Genomic DNA, 11,438 nt, shown 5'->3' with positions numbered 1-11,438 from the left:
CCTTACATTACCAATTCATTACATGCTTAAGTAGGTTACTGATAATTCATTGTGTCATTTAATAATCTCCTTAAAGTAAAAATCCTGGACTTCCCAAAATACACATTTTGTGACTGGCTTGTTAAAACCAAGAGTCAATCAAGGAACACTCATTGCATTTGATGATATGTCATGTAACAGCATCAATAGATAAATTCAGTGTGATTGTAGGAGGCAAAAAAACTGAGGAATGAAAATTATGTGAGATAATATATTTTACCCTTAAGACAAACTTTTCTAAGAAATTGTTTCTCAAAAGACCTATAGATGGTTCAAGGTGAGTTGGAAGAGTAGATGATCTTCTTTCTTTTGTTTCTTTCCTATATGGCCCTCTTGGGATGGACTTGGAACTTGGCACTGTTGTCACCCCATAATTGACTTTATTTTCAGCCTCTCTCAGAGGAACCTTTGCACCCAATTCATGCTGCAATTATTTGAAATAGTTGCAACAGAGATGACTAAGGGTACCAGGTTGCCTCCTGCTCTATTCCCCCAGGTGATCGGGGACTACTACTCCTCACTGGTGATATTATCTTTGCTGTACTTAAATTCCATTTGGCTTCCATTGTTTTCATTCTGAGACCTGTAAGATATATCTCATGTGCATAGCCATGCAATGTGATTCTTCAGGTTCAGGTGCATTTTCTTTTCATTCTCCATAAAGAAATGTTCACAGGATTAGAGACCTCACCAGGTCATCTATGTTATCCTCTAGAAAGAGATAAGCAGTATATAGCTATAGGGGTTTTTCCAGCAAAAACACAACAAAGGAAATGAAAAGGCTATTCTTAACTGAAAAATGAGACATTAATCTCTGAGCAGAGCCAAAGACTGAATAAAATTATATATTTCAAAACAAGATTTTATATCTCATGTAAAATTTTAATTCTTAAAATATGCTGAATTTTGACAATGTCTTTAATTTCCCTTCCATGGTTTTACACTCCTTTTTCCATTTCTAGGATTAAACACAATAACTTTTGTATCCTGCTTCTACCGTTAGGAAATTGCTCCACCAAAGTAAGGTGAGAAATATTCAGGTAAGAGATAGATTAATGTCAAATTTGTACAGAAATTTTTAGGAGCTGTCGATTTTTCCAGTAGCACGTCTGAGGTTTGTCCACTTTGAAAAGCTGAAGATGCCTTCATTTTGGATGAAGGTTTTGGAAAACCAAATAAATCTCTTGCTATCCTACTTTAAACTCTCACAAAACTGTTTAGCTACTGACCTGTTTTAATCTCTCTGCCTAATACTTGCAGAATTTAAAATTACTCTTTTTGGTCTTCCCAAGTGCCTCAGTGGTAAAGAATCTGCTTGCCAGTAGGAGACACAGGAGACAAGGGTTCAATTCCTGGGTTGGGAAGATCCTCTGGAGAAGGATATGGCAACCTACTCCAGTATTCTTGCCTGAGAAATCCCATGGATAGTGGAGCCTGGAGTGCTACAGTCCATGGGGTCACAAAAGAATCAAATACAACTTAGTGACCATACAACAACAAAATTGCTCTTAAATTTGATTCTTCTGTTGTAAAATGGAAGCATTAAGATGAATTTGAAACTACAGAGAGCAAATATTATTTATCTCTCAAAACTTACAGATATGTTAGACTTACTATGTAAATGAAATGAGCCACTAAACAGGTATAAAGAGAAAATGCTTTATGTGTGAAAGTCATGTGCATTATAATGGAAAGAGGACTGGAACTGGAGAATCACACTAGAAAATTATGAGTTAGGTGACTCAAATGTTGTGTGCTGATGGGCAATTACAATATACCTCAGAGTCAATTCCTATAAAAGGATGCAGCAGATCATACATAACACAACAGAATGTTATAAAGGAGATGATACGACAAATTTCAATGTCTTATACAAGAGGCAAAAGATATTTTGTGATACCAGGAAATAGGTAGAAGTCTCTATTTTTAATCTTGTCTTGTACCTCTTAGCAGGTTCTTGCCATGGGTGACAAGGGAGCAGGCAACCATTCAGATGTAACTGACTTCATTCTTGTAGGCTTCAGGGTCTGCCCAGAGCTCCACACTCTCCTCTTCCTCCTATTCCTGCTTGTCTATGGCATGGTCCTTTTGGGGAACATTAGTATGATTGGCATCATTGTGGCTGACTCCCAGCTGAACACACCAATGTATTTCTTTCTAGGCAATCTCTCCTTCATTGACCTCTCCTACTCCACTGCTATTGCACCTAAGGCCATGGTCAACTTCATGTCTGAGAAAAAGACTATCTCTTTTGTAGGGTGTGCTGCCCAGTTCTTCTTTTTTGCACTCTTCATTGTAACAGAAGGGTTTGTCCTGGCGGCCATGGCCTATGACCGCTTCATTGCCATCTGCAACCCTCTTCTTTACAGTGTCCATATGTCAAGACGCCTTTGCACTCAGCTGGTGGCCGGTTCCTATTTCTGTGGCTGGATCAGTTCCATCCTCCAAGTCAGTGTAACATTCTCAGTGTCTTTCTGTGCCTCCCGAGTCATTGATCACTTCTACTGTGATTCTTACCAAATTGAGAAGATCTCCTGTTCTAATCTCTTTGTCAATAAGATGGTATCTCTTAGTTTGGCTGCCTGCATTATTTTGCCCTCAATAGTTGTTATTGTAGTATCTTACATGTATATTGTAACCACAGTCTTGAAGATCCCCTCCAGTGAAGGGAGAAAGAAAGCCTTCTCCACTTGCAGCTCCCATCTGGGGGTGGTAAGCTTGCTTTATGGGACTGTCTCCTTTGTGTATCTCACACGTCCAAACAATCCTGAACTTCGTAAAGTGGTTTCAGTATTTTACATATTGGTTACACCCATGCTAAACCCTCTGATTTACTCTCTAAGAAACAAAGATGTCAAACAAGCTTTGAGAAAAATCTTATGGAAGAAAAAAGCTTTATCCTAATTCTACTTTCTTGTGATTTCCTCATTAGCGGGCCCATCGATAGTTTCAGCCTGATTTGCTTTCAGTGTGGAGTCAAGCTTGAGTCACTTGAAGATCCTTTACACTGATCATTCCACAGATGAATTATTTTCAGTGAAGGGGTGGTAACAATTTGTCATTCACTCTTCACCATTCACTCTCCCTTAAGAGCAGTGGTATATCTCATGCATCAGTAAAAATTTGTCACCCTATAAACAGAAATATACTCCTTACTCTTTTTAGGTAAACTTTATGGAGTGAAGGAAAAAAGAATTTAATTTTATTACTGTTTATTTTTCTTTGGGCCCTATTTTTAGATAGTAGGCAGAAAAAATGTTTTGGTAGAATGCTAAGCTCAGAATGTATAATGTTTAGAAGATGGGTCAACCCAAGACAGGGTGATTCTGAGTTGTAAATATTTAATTCTTTAATGAAATTTAACTGTGAATAAATTTATTCACAATTACTTGATTTGGGGCCCATAGTTGTTGAATAAATATCTTGGTATAAGATTTCTTTTTGTCTGTGCCATCATGAGTTTATCAGAACAACTCAATAAATCATTGGTGTTTAATTGTATCTTACTGTATCTTATTGTTTGTTATTGTTGTTTAGTCAGTAAGTCATGTTAGACTCTTTTGCAACCCCATGGACTATAAATCCACCAGGTATCTCTGTCCATAGGATTTCTCAGGCAAGAATACTGGAGTGGGTTGCCAGTTCCTTCTCCAGGGGATCTTCCTGACCCAGGCATAGAGCTCACGTCCTCTGCATTTCAGGCAGATTCTTTACCACTGTGCCACCAGGCAAGCCCATATCTTATTGTTACTTATTTTAAATATTGTTATTGATATATTATCATATCAAAGAGCTGGAGAAAGGTATCTTTTATCCAGTCTTCTAAAAACAGGATATACAAATCCACAAAGACAGGTCTTTAGTACTAATGTCCTATCTGCTGCTGCTAAGTCACTTCAGTTGTGTCCGACTCTGTGTGACCCCATAGACAGCCGCTCAGGCTGTCCCATCCCTGGGATTCTTCAGGCAAGAACACTGGAGTGGGTTGCCATTTCCTTCCCCAATGCATGAAAGTGAAAAGTGAAAGTGAAGTCGCTCAGTCGTGTCCGACTCGTCGCGACCCCATGGACTGCAGCCTACCAAGCTCCTCCGTCCATGGGATTTTCCAGGCAAGAGTACAGGAGTGGGGTGCCATTGCCTTCTCCGATCTAGAAGGTTTAAAAATTGCATTAGATTTAAATAATTGATCCCAGTTTACTGGATTACTCTGTTCACTTTGGTAATTACTATTTGAAAAGTGAAAGTTGCTCAGTTGTGTCCAACTCTTTGTGACCCCATGGACTACAGTCCATGAAATTCTCCAGGCCAGAATGCTGGAGAGGGTAGCCTTTCCCTTCTCCAGGGAATCTTTCCAACCCAGGGATCGAACCCAGGTCTCTCGCATTGCAGCCTGATTCTTTACCAGCTGAGCCACAAGGGAAGCCCCATTACTATTTCAGTTCAGTTCAGTTCAGTTCAGTTCAGTCGCTCAGTTGTGTCCGACTCTTTGTGACCCCATGAATCGCAGCACACCAGGCCTCCCTGTCCATCACCAACTCCTGGAGTTCACTCAGACTCACATCCATTGAGTCAGTGATGCCATCCAGCCATCTCATCATCTGTCGTCCCCTTCTCCTCCTGCCACAATCCCTTCCAGCATCAGAGTCTTTTCCAATGAGTCAGCTCTTCACATGAGGTGGCCAAAGTACTGGAGTTTCAGCTTTAGCATCATTCCTTCCAAAGAAATCCCAGGGTTGATCTCCTTCAAAATGGACTGGTTGGATCTCCTTGCAGTCCAAGGGACTCTCAACAGTCTTCTCCAACACCACAGTTCAAAGCATCAATTCTTCGGCACTCAGCTTTCTTCACAGTCCAACTCTCACATCCATACATGACCACTGGAAAAACCATAGCCTTGACTTGATGGACCTTTGTTGGCAAAGTAATGTCTCTGGTTTTGAATATGCTATCTAGGTTGGTCATAACTTTTCTTCCAAGGAGTAAGCATCTTTTAATTTCATGGCTGCAGTCACCATCTGCAGTGATTTTGGAGCCCCCAAAAATAAAGTCTGACACTGTTTCCACTGTTTCCCTATCTATTCCCCATGAAGTGATGGGACCAGATGCCATGATCTTTGTTTTCTGAATGTTGAGCTTTAAGCCAACTTTTTCACTCTCCTCTTTCACTTTCATCAAGAGGCTTTTGAATTCCTCTTCACTTTCTGCCATAAGGGTGGTGTCGAAGCAACAGTTAGAATTGGACATGGAACAACAGACTGGTTCCAAATACGAAAAGGAGTATGTCAAGACAGTATATTTTCACCCTTCTTATTTAACTTATACGCAGAGTACATCATGAGAAATGCTGGGCTGGAAGAAGCACAAGCTGGAATCAAGATTGCCGGGAGAAATATCAATCACCTCAGATATGCAGATGACACCACCCTTATGGCAGTTACTATTTATGTGTACACAATTTTTGTTTGCTTTGTATTTTAATTACATATGATATATTTATTTTCCTAACACTTGTTTTATTGGTGCTGTACTTTAAATGAAGCTATTTATATTTCTAAAGTAATATCTGTGTTGTCGTATTGTTTTAATTTTTTCAATTCAAGTTGTGCTTTCGGATGAAAATTGTAAGCAATCCAATAACATTTGTGTTGTCACACTGTTTTAATTTTTCCAATTCAGGTTGTGTTTTCAGCTGCAAATTGTAAGCAGTTCAATTCTCCAAATACGTTTGTGTGAGTGTGCTCAATCGGGTTGTGTCAGATTCTTTGCAACACGATGAACTGTAACCCACCAGTCCAGATATGTTTAAATCAACAGAAAACATTGCTGAAGAAAATGGTCAAGGTTTTGCATCTATTGTATCTTTTTAATTTACGCATTTGGTAATAAATTTGTTGATGGAAAGATGCAGAAGGCAGAAATGAGAGGATTTGTATAAGATGAACTATTTAATGTGTGTTTGCCTACTTCTACAATTTCAGATTGTATCAGTAAAGTCAATCAATGTTGAAAGAGCTCAGTGATTGTAGAGAGAATGCAACTAATCGTAGAGGGAATGCAACTCCTTGCAGAGATTGGAGAAGGAGGGGCAGAGTAGAGAGGGATGGCGGTTGGGAGAGCAGAGTACCTTGGTATTTCTCATACTATTAATAAAAATAGGCTTCTTCTCTAATTCTTACATATTCCAACTTAGAAAATTCCTTAACCAAAGACTACATCAATATTTTTTCTCAAAGGATGAAATGTTTTTTGTACTATTCTGAATGTGGTTCTTGAATTCAAAAATTATTATTTTTTGCTCCTTACTAATATTCTAATAAATTAATTATTTAATCATTTTCACTTCAACTACACATATCATTTTCATTTGCTTAATTGTATATGTAACAATTAGGTTTATTTTGTTCAAAATCATTGAAAATTACTTTGGCTGAAGTAAACAAGGGAAGTTTATAAGAAGGATATGGGAAATAGAAAAGCTAAGGAATCAGCCTTGAAATTGGGTAGGAACCAGGGAGTCCCAAGAAACAAAGAGACAAAAGTTTTAGGAGTCTATTAGCAGAAATCAGTCTCATTGAATACTGCATCTGGAAAATGGAAACTCCAAGCATTTTCAAGCTTCTGTAAACTGAAAAAAAAAGCAACCTAAAAATGGAAAGTTATGCTTTATTCAGTGGAAATTTTTAGGACTTAAGTCCAGGAGGCAGCAGGTTCCTTCTCTCAAGGAACCCTGAGAGAACTGCTCCAAAGAAGGGGGAAGAAGGAGCCAGGTTATATATAAGTTTTGCAACAAGATGCAAGTAGTATGAATGTCAAATTTTTTTTTGTAAATTAAGAAAACCAGATATCCTAAGTTAAGGAATTTAGCATATGGGAAGTGCAGCTTCTATGTATGGGAAGATACAAGAGTCTGGGCTTACTGAAATCATTCCTTTGATACATACCTCAACTATCTGGGTTTTTCATGTTCTAAATTTCCTTGGTGGCTCATGATAGGGAGTGGCTGCAGTTTGATGGCTGCTAGATGGCAAGTATTATTTCCTTCCTGAGTTCCCTCAGGGCTCATCAGCTCACCATCCATGGTGGTTGCAATTGCTGATGACTGTGACATCTTTGTTTACTGATATGGCAGGAATATTTCATTTCTCACTTCTTTTACCCTTTTCTGTCCATTTAAGTCCTGATACAGTATACTATGGGCTTCTCAGGTGGCTCGGATGGTAAGGAATCTGCCTGCAGTGCAGGAGACTTGGTTCAATCCCTAGGTTGGGAAAATCCCCTGGAGAAGGGAATGGCGACCCACTCCAGAATTCTTTTTTTTTTTTTTTTTTTTTACTTTTGGAATGCTATAATTGACAGAATGGAAGTATACAAATGAATTTCAAAATGAAATCAATGCACCCAAGAGGGAGATCTAACATGAGATCAGCTCACAGTGAAAATCCGGTCAGAAGGAAGAAGGCCAAAGTCTAAAGCAGAGAGTGAGGAGGGATGCATAAGAGAGAGGAAGGGCCCTGGGACCGAGTTTTCAAGACATGCTCAGCTGATGTCTTCAACTTCCAGGTCCCTGAGGCCTTAATTGGTGGTTTCGGACAAACATGATATTTGGTCACAAAGAGCAGCAGGAGAGATCGGCTGTATCTGGAATGGGGAGGGAGGTTAGAGATCTGGGGAGACTGTAGACAGTCTATGACAAAGAGGATGGAGGCATGAGGGCGCGAGTGCTAATAAGCCTCTGTGTCCCCTTACAGCTACCATCAACCAAACAACAGCAATGTGCTATGAAAAATGACTCAAGTTACTACTTTAGTGGAAGATATGAAGTAGCTACAGGAAACTGCTATGGAAAAGGTTCAGCTTATATGGAGAAAAATACACATTCAAGCACTGGATTATCTATAGTGCCACACTCAGAGTTGGTAGAGGAAAGGAGCTCTTTCTGGGTGACTTGCAGAAAGAGGACAGGACAACATGAAAACTAAGAGAACTCTGTAGAGAACTGAATGCTTCAGTCCTCTCTGTGAAGAAAAGATGGCCTTCTGCAAGTCTTCCATTCTAGTATTCTGGCCTGGAGAATTCCATGAACAGAGGCACCTGGCAGGCTACAGTCCATGATGTTGCAAAGAGTTGGACATGACTGAAGCAACTGAGCACACACACAGAGTACTATACAGATCAGGTTTTGGGTATGTGTCTGTCCCTTTACTAGAGAATGGCTGGACCATTGACTTTGACTTTATTTAATTAAAAAAAAATCTGAATCTTTAAAACATAATGACACATTTATTAAAAGGGCTTAAATCCAAAAATCTGACAATACTTCATACTGGTGAGAATGTAGAGTGACAGGAAATATCTTTCAATCTTCATGAAGATGGAAATAGTACAGCAGACAGCTTGGCAGCTCCTTATAAGTTAAACATAAACTAACTGTTCAAATTGGAGTTTGTGTTCCTCGATATTTACCCAACTGATTAAAAAACTTACTGGGGTGGCTACATGACTTTTTAATCATTTGTCAAAGCTCATAGACTTTTATGGTACAAAGAATAAAAACTTAGTTTTTATTCTTTTACCAACTACTCTTGTTGGTAATGTCATTTCTCACAGAAGTACAGGTTTACAACTGTGACAATTCTGTGCATGTATACTGCTAAGCTGCTAAGTCACTTCAGTTGTGTCTGATTCTGTGCAACCCCATAGACGGCAGCCCACCAGGCTCCCTTGTCCCTGGGTTTCTTCAGGCAAGAACACTGGAGTGGGTTGCCATTTCCTTCCTCAATGCATGAAAGTGAAAAGTGAAAGTGAAGTCTCTCAGTCATATCTGACTCTTAGCAACCCCATGGACTGCAGCTTACCAGGTTTCTCCATCCATAGGATATTCCAGGCATGAGTACTGGAGTGGGGTGCCATTGCCTTCTCCAGCATTTATATTGGCACTGAACAAATTAAAGTGAATAGACAACAAATGGTGGTGATCATAAGTTTTCTCAGTGTTGGAACGGGAGGTTATAGATTAGCAAAAGAGAAGGCTAGAATTAACATGGGAGATGGGATAAGATTAATATATATGCAGGTGGATAGAGAGAGAAAAATTATAGCTGTATATGTATACACATATGAGCTTCCCTGCTGGCTCAGTGGTAAAGAAAGAATCTGACTGCCAATGCAGGAAATGCAAGTTTGATCTCTGGGTTGGGAAGATCCTCTGGAGAAGGAAATGACAATCCACTCCAATGTTCTTGCCTGGGAAATCTCATGAGAGGAGCTTGGCAGGCTACCATCCATGGTGTCACAAAAGAGTCAAGACACCACTTTGTGACTAAACAACAAACATGTACACATACACATTTATACACACATATATTTTAGTTGTTTGTTGAAAGAGCCTGGAAGCAATGATACCTCAGTAGCAATAAGAACATCTAGCAACTCAATCCTGATTATTAATTGCATTCTCTAATAAAAGGAACTAGGAATCACTGGAGAAAAGGTTGATTCTGAGCAGGACCCTCCCTGTGAGGCTTTCCCAGGACAGTATTTCCCCCACTAAATCCTCTGCTTTAGTTCCTCTCTGAAGTACCTCAGTTCAGTTCAGTTCAGTCACTCAGTCGTGTACGACTCTTTGCGGCCCCATGAATCGCAGCACATCAGGCCTCCCTGTCCATCACCATCTCCTGGAGTTCACTCAAACTCACGTCCATTGAATCAGTGATGCCATCCAGCCATCTCATCCTCTGTTGTCCCCTTTTCCTCCTGCCCTCAATCCCTCCCAGCATCAAAGTCTTTTCCAATGAGTCAACTCTTCTCATGAGGTGGCCAAAGTACTGGAGTTTCAGCTTTAGCATCAGTCCTTCCAATAATTTTTCAGGACTGATTTCCTTTAGGATGGACTGGTTGGATCTCCTTGCAGTCCAAGGGACTCTCAAGAGTCTTCTCCAACACCACAATTCAAAAGCATCAATTCTTCAGCGCTCAGCTTTCTTCACAGTCCAACTCTCGCATCCATACATGACCACTGGAAAAACCATAGCCTTGACTAGATGGACTTTTGTTGGCAAAGTAATGTCTCTACTTTTCAATATGCTATCTAGGTTGGTCGTAACTTTCCTTCCAAGGAGTAAGCATCTTTTAATTTCATGGCTGCAATCATCATCTGCAGTGACTTGGGAGCCCCCCCCCCAAATAAAGTCTGACACTGTTTCCACTGTTTCCCCATCTATTTCCCATGAAGTGATGGGACTCAATGCCATGATCTTCGTTTTCTGAATGTTGAGCTTTAAGCCAACTTTTTCACTCTCCTCTTTCACTTTCATCAAGAGGCTTTTTAGTTCCTCTTCACTTTCTGCCATAAGGGTGGTGTCATCTGCATATCAGAGATTATTGATATTTCTCCCGGCAATCTTGTTTCCAGCTTGTGTTTCTTCCAGTCCAGCGTTTCTCATGATGTACTCTGCATAGAAGTTAAATAAGCAGGGTGACAATATACAGCCTTGACGTACTCCTTTTCCTATTTGGAACCAGTCTGTTGTTCCATGTCCAGTTCTAATTGTTGCTTCCTGGCCTGCATATAGGTTTCTCAAGAGGCAGGTCAGGTGGTCAGGTATTCCTATCTCTTTCAGAATTTTCCAGAGTTTATTGTGATCCACACAGTCAAAGGCTTTGGCATAGTCAATAAAGCAGAAATAGATGTTTTTCTGGAACTCCCTTGTTTTTCCATGATCCAGTACCTAGATAATAGTATTTGATGCAAATTTCCTGAGTTGTTTTGTAGATGTGAAAACCCTCTATCAGATGGAAGGTGTTAACTATTTGATGACCATAAGCACAGAGCCCCAGGCCTCCTGAAACCTAAGGACTGTTAAGTTAACCCCTGTGACACTACCCTGTTCCCTCATCATCAGCCAGTCAGAACTGTGCAGGATCTTATCACGTACTTTGAGACACCCCTTCCCTCACCTGATATTTTAAAAATGCTTTGTCAAGACCTCTCTGGTAGTCTAGTGGTTAGAAATCTGTCTTTCAATGGAGGGGATGTGGCTTCGATTCCTGGTCAGGGAACTGACATCCCACATGCCTTGAGGAAAGAAAGTAAGTCAGTGCACACCACAACTACTAACTCTGTGCACCTCAGCTAGAGAGCTCACATGCTCTGGAGCCCACACACCACAGCTAGAGAGAAGTCGGTGTCCCACAATGAAAGATCCACATGCTACCATAAATAAATAAATATTAAAAAAATTCCTTTGTGGAAACCCTTTGGGGAGTTCAGGACTTTTTAGGACATGAGTTACCTGTCTCCTTCTGTGGCCTTGCAATGAACCTTTCTCTGCTCCAAACTCTTACATTTTAGTTTGTTTGGCCTCACTGTGCTTTGGGCACACAAATTTGCCTTAACAATT

The 11,438-nt window shown here is 40.1% G+C and overlaps 1 protein-coding gene across 1 annotated transcript; it reads left to right on the top strand.

Annotated features, from left to right (window-relative positions):
* Positions 1–2,001: 2,001 nt before the first annotated feature.
* LOC138438303 (olfactory receptor 9K2-like) lies at positions 2,002–2,943 on the top strand. The gene has a single exon (XM_069586475.1). It carries the CDS (start codon positions 2,002–2,004, stop codon positions 2,941–2,943), a length of 942 nt encoding a protein of 313 aa, XP_069442576.1.
* The last annotated feature ends 8,495 nt before the right edge of the window (positions 2,944–11,438 follow it).

Source organism: Ovis canadensis, chromosome 3 (genome assembly GCF_042477335.2).
Source record: "Ovis canadensis isolate MfBH-ARS-UI-01 breed Bighorn chromosome 3, ARS-UI_OviCan_v2, whole genome shotgun sequence".
Taxonomy (NCBI): Eukaryota; Metazoa; Chordata; class Mammalia; order Artiodactyla; family Bovidae; genus Ovis; species Ovis canadensis.
The sequence above is the reverse complement of the archived record's forward strand: the minus strand, read 5'-3'. Positions and strand labels throughout refer to the sequence as shown.